Consider the following 22,396-nt stretch of genomic DNA (forward strand, 5'->3'; position numbering starts at 1 on the left):
AAGCCAGCTTAGCAATAATATTTTCGCAGATGCTCGGCGTTCCACGGGTGTGGCAGTTCGTTTCCCTGGAAGTCTTTGAGGCTATAAAAGGCTGGTCGATTTGTGGCAATGACTACGCAAGGGCCCTCCCAGCGGGGGCCTAACTTTCCTTCATCCCGCGTTGTAGTTCATGTTTCCTTGAGTACTAGTTCCCCAACTTTGAATGTCCTCGGCCGCACATGCTTGTGAAAGCACCTCTCGATCTTTCTTTTGTTGGCTGCTGCCTTTATTTTAGCTTCCAATCGGACTTCTTCCATTAGGTCTAGTTGTTCTTCCAGTCGTTTGCTATTGGATTCTTGCTCGAAGTGTTGAACTCTGTATGTAGGGAGTCCAATCTCTACTAGCGGCATTGTCTTGTGACCATAAGCGAGGGTGAAGGGAGTTTCCTCAGTCGACATCTTCACCGTGACCCGGTACGCCCATAGCACGATAGGGTGCTCTCGACCCACGCTCCCTTTCTATCTTCAAGTCGCTTTTTGAACATTCCCATTAGTGTCTTGTTGGTTGCTTTGACTTGCCCATTGGACTGAGGATGCCCCGGGGACGAGTATCCCCAGTTCTCAGCACCAATTTCAGTAGTGGTTAGAATTGAATTGTCTTCCATTGTCTGAGATGATAGTGTGTGGGACATCGAATCTGCAAACCACTGACCTCTATAGGAATCGTGTGATATTGCTTGCAGTGATAGTAGCTAAGGCTTCAACTTCAACCCACTTGGTGAAGTAATTCATGGCCACTACCACGAACTTGACTCCTCTTTTGTTGGGGGAAGTGGGCCGACCAAATCGACTCCCCACTACCACGAACTTGACTCCTGCTCATCTCAAACTTCGCTTATAATCTCCACGCGATCGGGGGCCGGACGTAGAGCGTTGGTATCCTCTGTTGTGTGTTGCGCTTCATCCGCATACGCATGGTCTTCTCCCATTGCGATCTTTCCATTTTTGCATGCCTGGTTCTCTTCCTGGCTTGTTTTCATGTCTTGGATAGCTTCGACGAGCCTCCGAGTTGCTAGGAACAGGTTATCTCGGGTATGAGAAGGACATGCAAGATCCATTATGATCACACATACGACACCACTGTTAACTTCGTGTTTCGCCTACATTTGGGTCAAGTTTCGACAACTCAGGTTTTCAAAAATGGGTCTGAAAAAGGTAGAAAAGACTCCAGCTTTGAAATGGCAGCCTAAGGGTCGGGTAACCTCCGATGCTAAAGTTAATAAATATTCTTGAAGGGTAACAAATAAGTAAGGGAGTCTAGCGATTAGAGAGCTTTTCGGTACCTGGAGCTGGCTATTTATACTGTGGTCTAGGGGAAGGTGCAAATAGTCTTCTCTTCACAAAGTTTGTGCCTTCCTTTTTTTTTTTTTTTTTTTATCTACTGTTAGACCTCATTTAATGCGGCGTGGCTCCGCGTCTACTTCATAAATGTGGCATGTAACTTAACAGCAATGCTATTAATGCAACGGGTTCCCTGACCCCTGACCTGGTTCATACAAACCGTAGATGACCTGGGTTTTGAAGGCGGCCGCAGGATGTCAGACTGATCTATCTTGTCGACTATTCGATGCATTCCCTAGTAGAAGTTTTGTCCCCTACATAGATATGGGAGCCTTTGAGCTGGGTTCTGGGTCGAAACCCGATGGGCCTTTCCCGGGAGGGAAATCCCCTTACAAGCACCATAATACCAAGTTCAAGAATTTAACATTTTGCCTAATAGCCATTCAAGTAGGTTTTCAAAAGTTTGGCTAATATTTTGGAACAATCACCGAGGTTTACATTTAAAACCTTAGAGTAGGTTTGTAAAAGTTTACAAAGTACCCTTCATGAACCTCAATTGGTCCTTTCCATATGCACTATAAACAAAAATCACAGAAACAAGCTACCGTAGTATAAACCTAAATAGTTCATTTCCTTCGTGAACCTCAATAGGTCATTTCCTCAATAGTTTGGGGCAATAATAAACTAGAAACAATTTACAGCAATATAAAGAAAGAAATTATAGAAAATGCTAGCCATCAAAGAAATCACAGAAAATATGCCATCAATAAGACGAAAATATACCCGGCATCAAGAATCTATATCTCAAACTCAAAATAAATGTACCCAGCATAAAAACATCTATATCTCAAACTCAAAATCCAAAATCTAGTAGCAAACTACAGCCAACAGAACCAAAATCCAATCACAAACTAACAAACTATGGTGTATATCCCAACTGGCAGAACCAAAATCCAGTCACAAAAATGCCTAACTGACTAACTGAATAAGCCTAATTTTTCCAGTTAGGGTGTGATGAAAGTTAGGGCAACTCAAATGTAGAAAGAGAGAGATATTTGACGTCGGCGAGGGCTGTCAGGATGGGGGAGATGGGCTGTGTCTCCGTCTGCGTGGGGGTCTGGGAAGGGATAAGGGGGAAAGGGATGGGCAGCGGGGGTCTCGTTCCGAAAAAAAAATAATTGACATGATACGATGTTATGTCAGTGAAATTCCTTTGTATTTACTTTTGTTAGAGATAGTTAAATGTTAAATTTAATGAGTATTTAATTATTAAAGAGTAAAATATATTTATATTAGATTAATCAAATTTTAAATATTTAGAATTTAATTATAGTAATTTTTAAATTTTTTTTTTTAAATTTAAAATTACTGTACATACATAAAATATATATTTTATTAATTATTTATCTCTTTTTTTATCACATATTTTATCATAGTTAATATATTAATTTGATTTAGTGATATATTAATTTAATAAAAACATGATTATTAATTAATATATAATAAGTAGAATAGTAAAATATGATAAAATTAAATAAATTAATAATTAAAAAAATTAAATATTTTTTAAATTATTAGTTATTTATTACCATATAATGAATAAATGTATAATCTAATGTGTAGATTTGATGTGAATAACTAAAATCAAATTCATCTTATATTATTTTATTATTATATAATAAAAAAATAACTATTTCAATGTGGAGATTTATGTGAATGTAATAGTCAAAAGTTAAATTTCTTTTACATTCATCAAAATTATCTTTTAAAGAAATTTACGTTTGAATCCACCTTTAAAGAAATGATCCGGCGAAAATCTAATTTTACTAATTAAATAATGTGAATAGTCATCAATAATAGATCTCTAAATTTAAAGATAAATTATAATGTCTTGTAACTTAAAGTTTGAGATTTACATATATAGTGAATCCAATACGAAGATCTTAAAACAAAAACCATCAAGCTTGGACACATTTGCCAGTGCTCTTACACCCGGGTATACGTAAGATCCGGGTGCTAGGTGATCCGAACTCTTAAAAACCCATGGTCTAGACAATATTTTGCTCTGTTTCTCTGATAAAGGCAAAAACCTCGGTAAACCCCAGCCACCACCATGTCCATGACTTTTCCCACTCTCTCATATCCAAATCCATCTCTCAAGATTTCTGCGTTTTCTCGACTCAGAGTCAATAGCCGTGATCAAACCGTTCCATTTTGCTCTTTACCCACTAAAACCCGTTCTTTTAACCCCAAACCAGGTCAAGATTTTCCTGGCTTTTCCTGGAAAAAACTGGGTTTTGTGTTTGAGAGAAAGTTGGCGGTTTGTGCGAGTGCAGGGAATGTTGGTGTTGATGATGATGAAGAAGCTGAGAGAGCGGCTCGGGGAGAGAGCACTATGCCTGAGCGTTTCAGGTACTTGACCAAAGAAGCTCCTGACCCACCAGTCAGATGGCCTTGGTTTGTTGGTAAATACTTTCTCTCTCTCACTTTCTTTCTATCTGTCTGTTGGTGAAAAAGTGTGGGGAAAAAGAAGAAATGTCCAATTGGATGCTAGTTATGGTCATTGGTTTTCCGCATCTGTGTCTAACTCAAGAATTGAGCTTAGTTTGAGTTGGGTTTTCCATCGCGTTTAAGATTGAGGAAAATAAAACTCAGTTTTTTCCATTTTTCTAAAAATGCTTTCCCCATCTTTCTTACTTGCCAATGAGGATTATTTCTTGGATTTTATTTTGCCATCATTTGGTTTCAGAGAAATGAATGAAAGGGAAAGAAATAAATTTGACTGTTGTTTTTCGGGTAGTGTGGTTTTCAGTGTATGATAATTGCCAATGGACTGGTTTTGGGGACGTAGCCGAAAATATACACTAATTGTTAGAAGATATTTTTTTAATATATTTTGCCATTGTTTGCCAATGGCTTAGTTTGTTTTCGCGAGATGAGATGAGATGCGTTGAGATAAAAGTTGAATGTTGAATAAAATATTGTTAGAATATATTTTTTTAATATTAATTTTGTTTTAGAATTTGAAAAAGTTGAATTGTTTATTTTATTTTATATGTGAATTTAGAAAAATTGTAATGATTAGATGAGATAAGATGAGAATGGTTGTAAAAACGAGGCCTAAAGCATCTTTTATAGTAACCTTTGGTTTTGTACCATATGAATGTGCCTTATCTCATCGCTCCTCTGTACTAGTTATATGTACTCAGATATGAGGTCTTTGAATATCTAGTCAAGTTTCTATACTGAAATAAAACACAGTTAGCATAAAGAGAATAATGGCAAGGCAGAATGTGTTGGAGGAGGCTTGTAACGGAAGAAATGTAGGGTAACAAAAGTGTTTTCTTTTAGTGAGGTTCCAGATCCTAATTTACCATTTTGATGGTTCTATTTACAGCGTATCCTTCCAGAATCATTTGACTTGATTGAATGCACTAGCACACTTGATGTCGATGGTTTGTTGAAAGCTTTATAGGCGTGAATTTTTAGAGTCATGCACTGGATACTATGGATAAGTTTTGTGGTTAATGTGTTGAACTGGTTTTCAAAGAATGTTTTCCCTTGTAAATGGAGTAATGTAGTGGGAGAGGCTAGGGCTGAGCAAAAATCTGAAAATCCGACTCCAAATCCGGCTTCTCTCTGACTCACAAGTTGGAGTCGGAGTTTTTTTCCCCCAAAAAGTCGGAGTTGGAGTCGGAGGTGGAGTCGGATCGACTCCGACTCCAACTCTGCCCTCCGGCTTTGACTTCGATTTCAAATCCGACTCTAATATTGTACATATGTTATAAAAATATATGTATATTTCTATACATTTATCATATATATTTTATATAACTATAACTCAGAAAATTAGTTAAATTCAATAATACTATGAGATAGTTATTATAAACTTACTTATACTATAATATAAAAAGACTAAATTGACAGACACTAGTTTAGTATATATAAACATCATACTATTACTACCATATAACACTAATGTATAATAACATGTCATATTAATGTATAAATACTAATGTATAATAACATGTATACTAACGTAGAATAACACTAGTATAATAACATATAATACTAAGTCTAGTATATAATTAGGTTAGAAATAAGTTAGAAACTAATATAATAACATGTAATTAAACACTATAGTACAAGTCTATAATAGGATTAATTTAGACATTAGGATAAAATATTATAATGAGTTAATAACATGTAATATACTATAGTATAATAACATGTAACATGTAATTAGACGCTAGAAATAATATATAATACTATAGTATAATAAATGTAATTAGACACTATAGTATAAGTCTAGTATAAAAATAAGTTAGATATTAGTATAGAAATAAGTTAAGAATAATAAGTTTAACACGTAAATTGTAATGCTATAGCATAATAACATTTAATTAGACACTAGTGAATTAGTATTTATTAGTAATCAATACTAACAATTAGATTACTAATAAATAGTTCTCATCTCAATTTCAAGTCGCCGTTCTTTTCTCTTTTATCTCTTGCTGCTGCCATGCTTGCCACCGAAAGCTCCTAAAATTATCTAAAGCGTCCCCTTGTCGTCGTTTCCTCATTTGTTGAAGACGATAGTCTCTAGATTCCTCAAGCCCGCTGTATCTCAATTTCTTTATGTTATTCTTGGCACTTCCTTCGGTTTTTCTTGGTACTTCATTCTCAAATGTACCTGAAGAGCAGTGATTGATTTCGAAGGAGCTTCAAGCTTGAGTATAAGGTTTAATGTAAACATTATATCTTCTATTTCGTTTATATTGTAGATTTGTTCTCTTTTTGCGACGAAATGCAAGTTTTTCCCGATCGATTGCTTCTTGTAATTTTTCTTAATTTTGTTTGGATTCTGATCTTTTTTTTTTCATCATCAAAAGTGAGTTACGATGTGTAAATCTGACTCCGCCCCAATAAATCCTAGTCGGAGTCGGATCAGAACCTATAGAAGTCGGAGACAGAGTCGGATTTAGGGGATACCGACTTCAATTCAGTCGGTGCTCACCCCTAGGAGAGGCTGCCAAGCTAGAATATAATGGAGTTGAAGAAATGCTCACATGCTGACACACTCCCGCATACAGTTGGAATAAGTTCTTGATTATGATCTGTGGATGATATTTACCTTAAAAGCTGTTGGGAAAGTGGGGTGGGAGCCTAGAAAGTGCTGACTTGCATCTTTTATATTGAATGAGATGGGAACTGATTGCTTTTCTTTACAACTTGATTTTCCTTGTACGGAGAAAATCCCTGTGCTTATAAATTACACAATCTAATTAAAAAAGCACATGTATGGTAATTTTTTTCTATTAAGAACTGTACATAGCCACTGGGATGGTATTTGTTCCACTTATGTATAAGCTACACTTGCTGATGAAGAACTTAGTCGGTAGAACCTTGCCTTCTTTCATTAAAGTTTCTGTCCAATGCTTGCACAGGTTTTGTGATAGACTTTTTTTTTTTTTTTTTATTGGCACTGGGTGTCTGGGAACAGCGTCCCCTGACTCCCGACTAATCCCGGGGGTGCACAGATTCTCGGCAAGAAGTTTCCCCCAAGTACACCTTGGGTAATTCAATGGGAAAATCCTCCAGTTCGATGGCCCCTAGAGATTGTTTGCACCCATGGGATTCGAACCTTAGACCTTGGAGGGGGCATACCACCAAGACCAAGGCCTTCACCACTTGAGCCAACCCCTATGGGTTGTTTTGTGATAGATATTTGATCTTGCCTGAATAATCTGCAATGTTTTCTCCTTTTATTCCTTTATAAGAAAATGTAATTCATATTCTGCTTAGTTTCTGCTATAATACTTAATGTTGTTTACTATGCAGCCCTGGCTTTCCTTGTCTATGCATGGAGGGCAGTCTTGTTGGAACTTGGTAACTGGCGAAAGGCTGCACTTGGTATAATTTCTTTTGCGGGATACCTCTTGAAAGTTGCCTTGGCTATTGTATTCCACTTCATTGGCGATCCCATAACTTCTCTGATAAGATGTGTTGAGACTGCTCTGTACACCATCCGATCATTTTATTCTGGCATAGTGGCATACGCACCTGTTCGAGAGTTGACCACAATTATTTTACTTGCATCAGCCGTTCTTGCTATTGCAGAAGCTGTTGTTCCCAACTCTGTAAGTAGCCAACCTCATCTTCTTACAGTATCTGGCCTACTTGGCTATGCAGCTGTAAGTGGTTACATCTCTGAGCCACTCTTCTGGACCCTTCTGTTGCTGTTGTGTGGTTTCTCACGGTTTGTTAAAAAGAGAGATGATGTTTCATCTGCATTGCCTGCTGCAGCTGTTCTTGCTGCAGTTGGAGAACCATGGGTTAGGGTTTTGGTAATGGCTTCATATCTAGCTCTAGCTATTTCTCATCATTCTAAAAAGATTTTAGAAGAAGAGAAGGAAGAAGTAGAAGTTGTACCAGTACATGGGAGGCTTCCACTGCCATTGCTGGGTGTAGCCTTAGCCATTGGAATCCGTCTTGCCGCTAACTGGGCTGGGTACCGGCACTTGACGTGGAAGATAGTCTGAGCATGAAAGTTGATTTGTACCTATTTAGATACTGAGCAAATTGCCCTTGTATGTATATTTTGGAGATTTCATGTGAGGAGTTGTTTTGGCGGCAATCAATCTAATTTTCTTTCTTGTCATTACTTCCAGTAATCTTGTCATGTTGTAGAATCAAACGGTGACTATCATATCTGGCTTACATTGTTCCCCCGTCTTCCTTCTTCGTTCATGCTGATCAGCATTCAAAGAATATATTCTGGAAACACGGGAGATATCTCAGATACCCTTCTGATCGATAGAGAAGTTTGTATATTGGCTGTTTAGGATATATGATTGGTTCAAAAGTATGACAAGTGTTCTCTTGGTTTCTCAAAAGAACCACTGACACAGCAGAATTCTGAAATTCTCATTTCTTCCGTCCGGGAAAATTCTATCCATCTCGACTAATTTTAGGACTTTACAGACTCTTAGGCAAGTACTTTTGATTCAGTGTGCCAATGACTTCACACGTTGACTAACCAATTAAGTTCAGCCCTGTCTTTCACATTACTTCTGAAAGCAAAATAAAATAATATTCGAAAATATTTTTAAACAAACTAATGAGAAAGAAAAATGCTGCTTATTACACTTTTGTTTCATTTTTATCTTATCTAAAATAATAGAGATTTGATATAATGATTAATGAGTATGCAAAATTATAGTATATAAATAATAGGATTTAAAAAAAAAAAAATGTCCCCGTAGCTTATTCTGAAATAAAATTAATCCTGAGTTTTTTTATCAAACTTTTTAGTCATTTTAAGGGATAAATAATAGACTCATAGTATTTCTTAGGCCCAGCCCATAGGAGAACTTATCAGGAGAGAAGAAATAGAGAGGGAAGGAGACAAAAGGCTAAAAAATGTGTTAGGAGGAAAAGAGATGAGTGAATATAAATGAGAGGTGATATGATATAAACAAAAAGTAAGTGACACAAAGCAAATGGGGGCATAAGATAAAAGGCAAAGACACATACGATTTCAGGGACTTTTTGGCTAGGCTTCTCTGAAACTTCACCTTCTTCAACCTCACCACAAAAACTCCAGCCAGAGGGGAAAAACCAGATGATAGAACTCAGATTTCCGTTGTACAATGATGATCAGAGACTATGAGAGACTTAAAACAAGCTTATTATAATGGATTCTCCCCTCCCCGAACCCCTGTGGATGTAGGTCCAATGTCGAACCATGTAAATCTCTGTCTCCATCTCTTTATTTTTTCTGCATTTATTTACTGTTCACTGATATGAATGTAAGCACGGATAGCGTACAGTTGTATTGAACCACTATCGGAGGCTCCACACAATATCAATCTAGGCCCAGAACAACCTCAGTGAGGCCAAAAATGGATCTTTCTCCCCTTCCGAACTGTTGCATAATTTTTTTAGACGTTAACAGTCTTTATGATTTTAATAAGAGAAATTTTTTAGTCACGAGATATTTTATAAAAATAAATTTATAAATTAACATAACTTTATAATAAAAGTATTTTTATTAAAAAAAAATTTAATAGATCATATAAAATCGCGTTAGATAACAAATTTACTTTTATAATTTTTTTTTACACAATGCAATTTCTCTTTTTATAAAAATCAAATTGGTTACAGTAGGGTCGTAAGGAGAAATCCATTAATAAATAGTATTAGAGGTTTAAAACAAGGCTTTGGCCCAATCAGATTCTCGAGCCGAGCAACGATTAGGCGACCCGCCCGGTCCGGTAAGTAGCCCACCACCGACCCGGATGTCACCGAGACGCAGGAGGAACTTGCTAGGGTTTCACAAGAATGCCTATAAATATGTAAATATGTAGACAAACGTAGCGTACACACAGCTCGCAATCTCTCTTAGGTTATGGTATCGTTGCGACCTCTCTTAGGGGTTATGTTTTCATTTCGACTTCCTCTGTTAGTTCCTTTCACTCTCGCTTTCTCTGTGTTTGTGACTCTGTACCTCTTCTTTTTTATCTTTTGAGATTCTTGGCTGCTTCAATCTGCACGATGCACTACCCCGGGCTTCCCTGAATGAGTAATCAATCGATGACGACGAAAGCCCCATTGCTCGTGCCAAAACAATCCGACGTCAAGTGTTGCAGTTCAGCCATTCTCTTTCTCCACGGCTGAGCTGTGTCAAATCGACGCCCACATCTCAATCTCTCTCTCTTGAGAATAAATCTGTTATTTCTTTCCTTAATCTTTGCCTCGCTACACCTTTAGCTTGTTTTCTTGTTATAGATAGCGATATGAAAACAAGGCTAGTCTTTGAGGCAGATATTGATTGCTCTTTGGCGGTTTTCACGTGGGGGTTTATTTTTTCAATGGTTTTGCCTCTAAAAATATCCGCTACAGGTTTTCTCCTTCTTTCCTCATCATATTCTTCTTAACAACTGCATTTATTACCATGGATCTCATTGAATTGGTTAGAAAACGAAGGCATAAATTTATTTCTTGTCTTGGCGATGATTACACTATCCGCGCTTCTGAGAATAATCGATGAAGCATAAACGGAAAAATGGTTGAATTTCTTGATATGAGCCGACTTTTAATTATGCTTCGTTTTTTAAATTCGGGTTTGGTTTATTTCTTTTTTTAATTGTAGGAGTGAGTTCTAATGTACAAATCGGCAGTGATGATGAAATTTCAGCTTTAAATGCCAGTTCTGCTTCTGAAGATTCTTGATTGATAGAGCTGTTATGTGATCTGAGCCCATCGGTACATCATATATGTCAATTAATGTTTTCTCAGCTTTTTGTGTTGAACCTGGTTTCATCTCTTCGTTACAAGTGTTGGTTTTATTCAATGATTTTGTTTGTGTACTTTATTTCGTTCATTGGATTGGCGTATTTATTTAATTCAATGATGACTGTCCACATACATGAGATTAGTTAGCTTCAAGCCCCTGTTTACAGGGAGAACCTACTTGAGGCTGCTATATCATTACTTGAAAGTAATGGACCATTCTGAGAATACTCTTGCCAAACCAGGCAAATTTCAATCATTTTCAAGTTCTCGTTCAATTCTATCTTATAATTTTGGTCTTGATGCCTTAGGATGCCAATGATGACCCAACTCTTTTGAGGTGTTGTGGAGCCAATTCCTTGCCTTGCAAGGAGAACCTAGTTGGTGAAGCTACATTTGAAATGATAATTCAAGGGATTTAACTGAGGCTCTACCTAAATTGAATTTTAATTATTTTAACGTATGTTCGTCACTTTTTGGAATTTTAAAAGATTTAGGGAATTTTATTCTTTTGAAATTCTGTTAATTCTTCTATAAGCGAGCTTGTTGTTGGCTCTATTTCCTCTCTTTAGTCATGTTGATATGCTTTATGATTTGGTGTTTGATCGATGGCCAATGATGTTACTTACAATCCAACTTGTATTTGGTACGCAAGATCCAAGTCCCCCCATCTTATGGGGAGAACCTACTTGGTGAATCTGCGTTTCCAATGACTGAAAATACAGAAACTGAGGTTCCTGATTTCTATCTTCTCTGTTGCCTTTGTCAGCTTTGAATGTAGAACTGCTTTTGCGGTAACTATGTGTACTACTTCATATATCTCTGCCAATTCTATTTTCATATCGAGTTTTAACTATACACTAGCCCCCTAATGGGACTAGGGTCTGAAAAACTCGGAAATTCTGTGTGGTCATCAGCTTCTTCTCTTGTACATTACGAGACTGGAGTTAAATAACGGCACTATATTCCTGACTTGTAGTAATAATTCCTTGTTTAATTCTGGGTTTTTGTTTGTTTTTTGTTTTTTGTCTGGTTAAAGTTTCCTTCCCGTTGATTAATTTTTTGAATTAATATGGTTATCTGGGTTGCTGATTTATTGTTATCTTGATTCTGATTGTAATGAGCCTTTTTTAAATTTTGATTAAAATCACCAAAAATTGGCTTGTTTCCTCTATTTCCTTAAACCTTTTTCAACATTGAGTATCCATCTACTTTATATATAATGATAAAAGATTATTAGTTTAATATTTTTTATCTATTATATTTTTGTATTTAGGCATATTAATTAATAATTATATTCTAATTATAAACAATAATGGTCCTAAAATATTCGTTACCAGCCAAATGTTTACATTTTTCGTTCAACTAATTTCTTTTGCTAGTCTTTCGTTTAGCTGTATGACCCCCAAATGAGTGAGATCCAAATGCAACATCTTTTTTTTCTGCCTTGATTGTGATTATTTTGTAGAGCTTTTTGACCTTATAGAAGCAAGTTCCAACTCGGTATTAATCACATCGACAGCACAGCATCACCCCTGGCGACAGTACACATCTTGACACAACTGGTCGTGTCCGCAGTTTACAAGACGTGGCAAGGATGAATTAGTTCATGCATTGATACTACGCCAGGACTCTATTTATTATGATGTATAAAATCGCTAGTAGATTCAAGCGACAAATGTTAGGTCTATTCATCTTTTAATATATAAATTTTATGGTTAAATTCCGTTTCCACCACAAATTCACCTGCTTTCTGTGAAGTCCAATTCTTAACGACAACTTTACAAACTGGTAACTATTGCCCAAGCATCTTATGCTCCCATCAAATCTTTATGAATCTACGGACGGTTCTGATAGACGTGAGAGAGAGAGATGTTTACAAAATAAATACAAGAAGTACCTTCCCAACAAATTCCCCAAGGAAGAAATTGCACTCTGCTACAGATCTAGTATAGGTGATAGAAGTACTATAAATGTCTCAAAACGGACAATTCAAGCAACATAAAAGAACAAAACATGTGGGAAAGAAGCAGCAAGTACAATAAGTTTTTAAAAAAATGCAGATCTAGAAATTTGTTAACAAACCAACCTCAAGTTACATAGATGGCACATGGTGAAGGTCTACTGAGCAGGGAATACTTTAGATTTACCAGGATACACTTGAATGGCCAGCCCTTAGTGTTTAATAATGGTAATGCTGGTGGATGTCAATGATATGCCATAGTGATCATATGATGAGCAGCTAACCACAGTAAAGAAAAAGGATACTCCAAATGGGCCGCTGCCGTGCCTTAATTTTTTTTTTCTTTCATTTTCTTTTTATTATTTTTTCAACATCTTTAATTATTAAGAAAAAATAAAAATATATTTTTATTAATAATCATTTTTTTATCATTAAATAAAAAAATTGAAAAGGTAATTTTTAGGAACTCTCGACATAAAAATCAGAAATGCATAAAAAGTCAACACGACTCTGAAAGGAACATACCATGTGTACTCCAAAGAATAATTCTAAATACAATCCTGAAACGAAGCCTTCCTCATACACGATTTAATGAAACGGAGAGTTTTAATTAATTAAAATGATTATGTTTTAATACCGAGCACCAAAGACTAGTCTCCCCCAAATGACCTGACCCTCCCTCCCACAAACCCCTCCCAACACCTCAAATTTCCCTTGCCTAGCCACTGCTCGAAGGTGGGCTCTCTCTCCCTCTCTCTCTCTCTCTCTCTCACACACACAAATATGACGTCCCAACTTACCCAAACCAAAACTCGCCAAACGCATATTCGGAAGATTGAAAGGCGAGTTTAATCACCAAACCCAGACCAAAACTTACCTAGACCACCCTCTCTCTCTCTCAAATCTGATGTCTACCAAATGCATACACCTTGAATCAGACCAAAACTTGCCAGAGTTTTTTTTTATCCCATCTAGTATTTCTTTTTTTTTTTTTTTTTTATTTTGATTTCTCGTTAAATTTTCTCCCATCTGGTATTTTCACATTAAAATCCTTTTTGTTTGCTTTCAGAGGGTAAATTGCTGGCTGAGATTTGTAAATTTCAAGGATTTGCTTTCAGAGGGATTTGTAACGTTAAACTCTAGGTGTATGCATTTTAGCTTGAAAGGCGATTGCTTTTTGGGTTTTGTTTGCTTTCAGAGGGTAAATTGCTTTCCCTCTATCCATTTTACAAGGCTCCACCCTCCACTAAATGCGAGATCCAGCACTCCTATAACTTGTAAAAATATAACTTAAAAAATATAATCAAATTGCTAAGCTACTAAATGCGAGATCCGTAATTTGTATACAAGACAATCAAAGAGCATAGAAAATCAAAGAGCTCCAGAATCTACCAAATTCCCCCAAATCTAAAATAAAGTTAATTACAAAAACTTGGCTTGTTCAGATGGTTTACGTTATGGTGGCCAAAGATGGTGGAGGAGAAGCTGCCGTCGACTGTGGCGGACGAAGCTCGAAGGCGGCCGACGGCGTTGAAGTTGGCTCTGTGAATGGAGGGATCTGAGATGTCCATCGGGAGGGATAATTGCTGGAGCCTGGAAGGAATTTATTGAAAATGTCAGTTTTTATATTTGACCAAAATTAGAGAGGAATTTACTGAAAACCCAGTCGTCCGTAAGCAGTCCCCCAACGGGGATTGTACCTAGCAGTGCTCCACTTCAAAACACTTTCCTTTTTTGAAACTACTAACGAGATATTAGGATTTAATATCCACAAAAAAATATTTATATATTAACAAAAATCATACGGAGATTCGTTTGTATTTTCTCTGTCCAGGCGAGTTACTCTCAACAAAAAATAAAAACATCATACTTTCTCCGCCTAGAGGAGTTGGAGCTTTAGGAGGAGTTGGAGGTTTGGCTCCTCCCTCCTCCCCTATATGGCTAATCTAGAAATTGTTTAGTTCCTTTTTTTTTTCGGTTTTTATTTTATTTTCAGTCAAAATAAGAAGAAGTGCCGATTTAATTTTTTTCCAGTCCCTCACGACCCCTACTCGCCTCGCTCTAGGACTCTCTAGTCGCCAATCATTCAGACGGCCAAAGCAGAATATTGAACGGAGTAGCGTGTGCATCACACGTGCGGCTTAATCCTCGCGTGAAATCCACGCGTCACCACGACCTCAAATTCGACCAACCTCCATTCTCCTAGAGTGACGCATGGCCTCCACGCACTGCCACAATTCCTGACAATTGTCTGCAGGCGATTCGACACATCTATTGTTTGCTATATTCCTATATTTTCGCTTCTCTTAACCAATTCTCGTGAAAAAGAGATAATGGAAGTCTCTTGTAGTCAATCCAAACCAGTGAAATGCAACACAAATCACTTCACTGTGCCTTCAATCGTATTATTACAATATGTTTTTCAGACTATATCAAAATCATTTCAAGTGGCTTTCCCTTATGGGAAATGGGTGGGTGAGGGTCAAGTCATTACCCCATATCCCTATTTTTTTTATTTCTTGTGTCGTATTTGTTGGTTCAAGATGAATGTTGGAGCTTCCCATCCAGTTGGCTATTGTATCCATTATATATATATATATATATATATATATATATATATATAATATGCTTACTTAGGGAAAAAAAAAACACAAAACATAGACCTTTTTTTTTTTCCTTTTGTTGAAAGGATACCAACCTGACTTGAAACATAATGATGAAATGGGTTCCTTTGCAACATCCATACAGGTTGCACATCTTTGCATCGCATATCAAACCAGCAAATGCAACCATCCTATTTCATTAAACACTCAGAATAAGAACATAAACTTTTAAGGGTCATTAACTTACTATTTGTTTAATGAGAAATAATATTTACAATCGTGAAATGTGTAAGCGCCATACAATATTTTTGAAAAAAATGAGTATTTACAAGACCCACGTGATTAAAAATTAATTTTTAATAGTAAATGTTACTAATTTTTAAAAAGATTGCATGGTGCTTATGCACTCTACAAGTGTATCTAGTATTACTCTAATTCATCTAAAAAGTGAAAACCTCAGCTAAAAGTAAAGTCAAATAGTCACAAAAGTTTCTCCTGAGTGAGGAATTGGACATGCTCAACCCAAGTCCTCAGAATTGAAGAGGCCATGATTCCATATTTTCAATTCATCGTGTTTCCAACTCTCTTAGCACCCAAAAAAAGGAAGATATTATAACGTCCCAGTGAAAGACCCAAATCACATGACTTATACTCCAAAATGACTAGTCAATGATACCATTGGAGTCTCATTAGAACCTTATAAAGAGCAAGAACTTCTCATTCCCAAGTAATGTGAGATCTCATACAACACAACATGTATACTAAATAAAACTCCAAAAACTTTATTAGCAAAACTCAATTTCATGTATACTAAATAACCACATTGAAAACCCCACAAAGTCATTTCTGCAACAAAATAAACTAAAGAGTCCACAATCTCCCGGTAGTCATAACAGACCAAACTACTAATTTCATAAGTCTTCTTAAACCCAAGATATAATTAAATCTAAAAGACATTAAAACTAAAGGATATCAGAATTCCTTCTTTTAACATCAACTTCTCAGCTTAATCATGCTCATCAATCTAATCCAGGTCCTCAGTTGGACTCTCCCCATCATTTGAAAAATATTATAATGATAGGGGGTGAGTTATCAACAACTCAGTTGTAGAGGACATATGCTGGCGTGCAAACATGAGCATTTACAAAGCATAGCATGCGGAACAAAATATTTTCCAGAGTTATCATGTAGAACATAACATATTTTCAAAAGTAACAAAGCGATGATTTTAAGACAAGTAAAAACTCATAGTACTTTGGCATAACATAACTCGAGTTTCATCATCAAATCCAAAACAGAGCATCTTACAGAGCAGAGACCATGTTTCACCCTCGTGGTAGGGTTGTGCTATCCCCGGTGGCCAAACCGGGCAGAGACAGAGGTGAAATCTTTCCCTTATTCTTCTCGAAGCCCCGGGTGTGCACACAGGAAAGACCACAATAAAACCACTTTGTTTCCAAAGTGAGTGCACTCAGAGATAGAGTCAGATATAAAATTGGTATACCATGCCAAAGGTTTTCAGATGCCATATTAAAATAAAACAGAGTGCCAAAACATAATCAGGTCATTCTTACATACTAAAAACAAAAGTCGGAGCACCCTTCTAAATAAATGCATAATTTTTCAGAATTCCCAAATATCGCTCTCTTTTTCAGATTTCAGAGACATCATAACAAAATTTAGCTCAAGTCTACACAATGCATGTCAGAAAATAATTTTCCTTTTCCACACATATTTCATGAGTATGCAAATAAACAATTAAGGTTGGTTTTGTTTTTCCCAAGTTCTCATTTCATCACATAATATGCAAAGTTTTCAGAAAATCAACTTCAGTCTCAATAATTCGTGTAAAGCCTAGCATAGGAACCCCGCTTACCTGACTCCTGTAGCGTATTATCTATGCCTTGAATACGGTCTCTAAAAACCTCGTCACCTATTGATAGAAACAAAATTTATACACCGAGTATTAAACGACAATTGGCATAACTTCCATCTAATAATTAAAAACCCACAATCCCAAACCATATAATAACAAAAACAACACACTAAGACAACCAAATAATAAAATTGGACAGCCCGCATTTCAACCCAAAGTACCATGTACTAATATTTGATATTATCCTAAACACCCACCAAAGTCAACGTCAAACACAAATAATAAAATATCAATCCCACTTCAATGGCCCCTAACTCCAAGCAATCACCTACAACTCAACCAAAACAACCATAATATTACTCCAAATAATTTAACCTCCACTTCAACGGTCATATAAAAACCCGAACAGTACAAAAACAACACCTATTCAACTCCGAGTATCCATTTGGTTTACTGCACATCCAACCCAAATAATTCAAAACTCAGAACAGCAAACACAACCCTGAATAGTTACAAAACTCCTCCCACACAACCACGTCAAACTCAACAATTTAACCAAAACAACATTACACAATTTCAAAACTCCTCCGGCACCACCTCGTCAAAACCCAAAAGCCACCCTTTATAATCCTTCTTCAACAACAAAACACCATCAGATTACAAAGCGCCCAAATTTGATTATAAGCAGTAGAAATTTTCCAACGATCAAACAATTAAAAGCCACTAATTTACACCATGAAAAGCAATGTAAAACGGCACACGGTTTCCTTACCCATTCAATAGAGCTCAACGTCAACACCACAGCAAGGAGATTAACCACTTCGCAGATGGAAGAGAAACAAACAGAAATGGAAGAGAGTGAGCGTCTAATGAGGGAGCTCGGAGTGGGGAAAGACACAGCGGCACCACCTGGAAAATTCAAAGACGGAAAATGCATGAAACAGAGAGAAAAAAAAAGAGGAAGGCGTCGACTTGAGGGAGAAGAGAGAGAGATATACCTGAAGACGAAACACTGCGCAAGAGGGAGAGAAGAGCCGAGTCTGAAAAGAGAACATCAACCGCAGAACTAGAGGGATGCGAGAGAGAGAAGCTTAGTGATCTACTGCAATGAAGAGGTGCGACAGAGTGAGAAACTGATTTTGAGGGAAAAATCGAAAGTGAAAAATGTGTAGGAAAATTAGCGCATGAATTTCGGACTCACAAACAGACCCAATCGAAGAGAAGAGTGGAACTCGGGAAGGGGAGTGGGTTACGGGAGAGAGACGGACACAGGTGAAAACCAAAAAATGAAACCGAGTGTGAAAGAGAGGGAGAAAGAAACAAGGAGCTGAGGAAGGAGATACTTACCCCCAAAATGGGTGCCGTTCGCACACCTCCAAGGAAAAGGGTTGGCTCCTCGAGCAAGAACTGGGCCACACAATAAAAGAGAAAAAAAAAACTGGGCCATACATCCTCCTCCCTTTACAAAAATTCCATCCTCGGAATTTGCTATAAGCTATAAGAATTCCCTTCGAACAACTGAGGATACTTAACTCGAATCTCTTTCTCGAATTCCCAAGATGCTTCATTGATAGCATGATTATTCCATAATACTTTAACCAAAGAAATAGTTCGAGTTCGTAACACTTGCTCTTTCCTGTCCAAAATCTGCACTGGTTCCTCGGTGTAGGTCATATCCTCTTGAATCTGAAGGGGTTCATGATCTATAATGTGGGTGGGGTCATGGGTGTACTTTCTCAACAAAGATACATGGAACACGTTATGCACTCTTGAGAGTGCCAGTGGTAGAGCCACCCTGTACGCCACTGGTCCAATTTGATCAAGAATCTCAAACGGTCCAATATATCTAGGGCTCAACTTACCCTTCTTTCCAAATCTCATAACTCCTTTCATCGGTACAATCCTCAAAAATACCTTATCTCCAACCTCAAACTCTAACTGGCGACGGCGTTTATCTACATAACTCTTATGTCGGCTTTGGGCTGCTTTCATTCTTGCCCGAACCGTATCTATCTTCTCTATGGTCTTCTGAATAATCTCTGGCCCTAGAAGTTTCCTTTCACCTACTTCATCCCAATACAATGGAGATCTACACCTTCTGCCATACAAAACCTCGTAGGGTGCCATCCCAATGCTAGCCTAGAAACTATTATTATAAACAAACTCAACCAATGGTTGAAGCACCAAAGGAAGAGTTGAAGTTGGAATAAATACCTATTTTGAGTGAATATCCAGAGGTTTTTCCAGAAGATTTATCTGGACTTCCACCTTAGCGGGAGGTAGAGCTTGCTATTGAACTAGTCCCAAGCACTGGACCTCTTTCGAAAGCACCTTACAGTATGGCGGCGTCTGAACTAGTGAAACTCAAGGAGCAGTTGCAAGATTTGTTGGACAAGGGTTTCATCAAGCCCAATGTATCACCTTGGGGAGCTCCAGTCCTCTTTGTGAAGAAGAATGATGGATCGATGAGAATGTGTATCGATTAGGGGGAACTTAATCGGGTGACCATAAAGAATAAGTACCCGCTACCCCGTATAGAAGTTTTGTTTGATTAGCTTCAAGGTGCTCAAGTATTTTCAAAGATTGATCTTCGATCGGGTTACCATCAATTGAAGATCAGGGCAGAAGACGTGGCTAAGACGGCGTTCAGGACTCAGTATGGTCATTATGAGTTTTTAGTCATGCATTTTGGCCTGACTAACGCCCCAACAGTATTCATGGATTTGATGAACTGGGTGTTTCATGAATTTTTAGATAAATTTGTGGTGGTTTTTATTGATGATATACTGATATACTCCAAAAGCAAGACCGAGCATGAAGAACATTTGAAGTTGGTACTTGGGACACTCAGAGATAAGCAGTTGTTTGCTAAGTTGAAGAAGTGTGAATTTTGGCTTGATTTAATAACGTTTCTGGGACATGTAGTTTTGAAAGATGGCATTTCAGTGGACCCAGGAAAAGTGGAAGTAGTGGCTAATTGGTCGGCACCAAAGAATGTTCATGAGGTTAGAAGCTTCTTGGGATTGGCGGGTTATTACCGTCGATTCATTGATGGGTTTTCCAGGATAGTAGTTCCTCTCACTGCACTCACCATGAAAATAATAAGTTTCAATGGACAGCAAAGTGCGAAGAAAGCTTCCAGGAGTTGAAACAGAGATTAGTGACAGCTCCTGTGTTAACAGTTCCCACAGCTAGAGGTGGATTTGTTCTCTATAGCGATGCATTTAGGCTTGGATTGGGGTGTGTACTGATGCAACATGGGAATGTTATAGCTTACACCTCACGCCAATTGAAAGTGTATGAGCAGAATTATCCCACACATGATCTGGAACTCGCGGCAGTCATTTTTGCACTCAAGCTTTGGAGACAGGACCCTACTTGTATGGAGAAAATTGAGAAATTTATACGGATCACAAGAGTTTGAGATATTTCTTTACCCAAAAAGAATTAAATATGAGGCAAAGGAGATGACTTGAGTTGATCAAGGATTATGATTGCACCATTAATTATCACACAGCAAAGCTAATGTTGTAGCCGACGCTCTAAGTAGGAAGTCAATAGGACTGACAGTTGCAGCCATTACCACTCAGCATAAGTTGTTAATGGACTTAGAAAGAGCCGGTATTGAAGTCATTGCTAGTGATAATAATTCTTTCATGGCCAGTTTAGTAATTCAACCTGCCTTGATAGATAGAATCAAAACTGCTCAGAAAGTGGACTCAGGGTTGGTGAAACTAGTGGAATAAGTTGGGAACGGGGACAAACCTGATTTTAGCATTTCCGAGGATGGAGTTTTGAGGTTTAGAGGTAGAGTATGCATACCTGCAGATGATGAACTAAAAAGGGTAATTCTTGAATAGGCACACTGTTCTTTGTACACTATTCACCCAGGGAGTACCAAGATATATCGGGACTTGAGAGTCTTTTTGGTGGAATGGCATGAAAAGAGAAATTGCTAAATTCGTAGGGCAATGCCTAACTTGCCAACAAGTGAAGGCGGAGCATCAGAAACCTGCAGGGTTATTACAGCCACTCCAGATTCCAGAGTGGAAGTGGGAGCATATCTCCATGGACTTCGTGGGTTTACTAAGGACCTTAAGTGGACAAGATGCTATATGGGTGATCGTGGATCGCTTAACGAAGACCGCCCGTTTTGTGCACATTAAAGTTTCTTATAAACTGGAGAAATTAGCGGAGCTATATGTGTGAGAGATAGTGAGGTTGCATGGAGTACCGGTATCCATTGTGTCGGATGGAGATCCCCGTTCTACTTCTAAGTTTTGGCGAAACTTACAAGAGGCAACGGGTACTAAGTTAAGTTTTAGTACTGCTTTTCACCCTCAGACAGATGGACAGTCAGAAAGAACTATTTAGATTTTAGAAGACATGTTGAGGGCGTGTGTGATGGATTTTAAGAGAACTTGGATGCGATATCTACCATTGGTTGAGTTTGCTTATAATAATAGTTTCCAGGCTAGCATTGAGATGGCACCCTACGAGGTTTTGTATGACAGAAGGTGTAGATCTCCATTGCATTGGGATGAAGTAGGTGAAAGGAAACTTCTAGGGCCAGAGATTATTCAGCAGACCACATAGAAGATAGATACCATTCGGGCTAGAATGAAAGCAGCTCAAAGCTGACAGAAGAGTTATGCAAATAAATGCCGTCGCCAGTTAGAGTTTGAGGTTGGAGATAAGGTATTTTTTAGGATTGCACCGATGAAAGGAGTTATGAGATTCGGAAAGAAGGGTAAGTTGAGCCCTAGATATATTGGACCGTTTGAGATTCTTGATCAGATTGGACTAGTGGCATACAGGGTGGCTCTACCACTGGCACTCTCGGGAGTGCATAACGTGTTCCATGTGTCTTTGTTGAGAAAGTACACCCATGACCCCACCCAAATTATAGATCATGAACCCCTTCAGATTCAAGAGGATATGACTTACACCGAGGAACCAGTGCGGATTTTGGACAGGAAAGAGCAAGTGTTACGGACTCGAGCTATTTCTTTGGTTAAGGTATTGTGGAATAATCATGCTATCAATGAAGCATCTTGGGAATTCGAGAAAGAGATGCGAGTTAAGTATCCTCAGTTGTTCGAAGGGAATTCTTATAGCTTGCAGCAAATTCTGAGAATGGAATTTTTGTAAAGGGAGGAGGATGTAAGGCCCATTTTTTTTTTCTCTTTTATTGTGTGGCCCGGTTCTTGCTCGAGGGCCCAGCCCTTTTCCTTGGAGGTGTGCGAACGACGCCCTTTTTGGGGTTAAGTATCTCCTTCCTCAGCTCCCCGTTTCTTTCTCCCTCTCTTTCATATTCGGTTTCATTTTCTGGTTTTCACCC

The 22,396-nt window shown here is 37.8% G+C and overlaps 1 protein-coding gene, 1 long non-coding RNA gene and 6 other non-coding genes across 8 annotated transcripts; all 8 read left to right on the top strand.

The window, feature by feature from the left end:
* Window positions 1–3,276: 3,276 nt before the first annotated feature.
* Window positions 3,277–8,046, top strand: LOC109014318. The gene is made up of 2 exons (XM_018996746.2): window positions 3,277–3,784; window positions 7,161–8,046. The coding sequence occupies exons 1-2, from the start codon at window positions 3,433–3,435 to the stop codon at window positions 7,859–7,861; spliced, it is 1,053 nt and encodes a 350-aa protein (XP_018852291.1). The 5' UTR covers window positions 3,277–3,432; the 3' UTR covers window positions 7,862–8,046.
* A 1,666-nt stretch (window positions 8,047–9,712) lies between these two features.
* Window positions 9,713–12,354, top strand: LOC109014319. The gene is made up of 2 exons (XR_001999707.2): window positions 9,713–10,223; window positions 10,474–12,354. It is a non-coding gene; the product is annotated as an uncharacterized LOC109014319 (long non-coding RNA).
* On the top strand, window positions 9,869–10,024 carry LOC118344415. The gene has a single exon (XR_004798186.1). It is a non-coding gene; the product is annotated as a small nucleolar RNA snoR134 (small nucleolar RNA).
* On the top strand, window positions 10,329–10,412 carry LOC118344414. The gene has a single exon (XR_004798185.1). It is a non-coding gene; the product is annotated as a small nucleolar RNA U36a (small nucleolar RNA).
* On the top strand, window positions 10,493–10,585 carry LOC118344463. The gene has a single exon (XR_004798250.1). It is a non-coding gene; the product is annotated as a small nucleolar RNA Z223 (small nucleolar RNA).
* Window positions 10,727–10,841, top strand: LOC118344465. Its single transcript, XR_004798252.1, has one exon. It is a non-coding gene; the product is annotated as a small nucleolar RNA Z278 (small nucleolar RNA).
* LOC118344467 lies at window positions 10,928–11,042 on the top strand. Its single transcript, XR_004798253.1, has one exon. It is a non-coding gene; the product is annotated as a small nucleolar RNA Z278 (small nucleolar RNA).
* Window positions 11,477–11,581, top strand: LOC118344338. The gene has a single exon (XR_004798111.1). It is a non-coding gene; the product is annotated as a small nucleolar RNA snoR97 (small nucleolar RNA).
* Window positions 12,355–22,396: the final 10,042 nt, after the last annotated feature.

This window comes from Juglans regia, chromosome 1, assembly GCF_001411555.2.
Source record: "Juglans regia cultivar Chandler chromosome 1, Walnut 2.0, whole genome shotgun sequence".
Classification (NCBI taxonomy): Eukaryota; Viridiplantae; Streptophyta; class Magnoliopsida; order Fagales; family Juglandaceae; genus Juglans; species Juglans regia.

Coding starts and splice junctions, on each gene's coding strand:
- LOC109014318 (XM_018996746.2), top strand. CDS start 3,433: ATGTCCATGACTTTTCCCACTCTCTCATATCCAAATCCATCTCTCAAG. Junction 3,785..7,160: donor CAGATGGCCTTGGTTTGTTG/GTAAATACTTTC, acceptor TTTACTATGCAG/CCCTGGCTTTCCTTGTCTAT.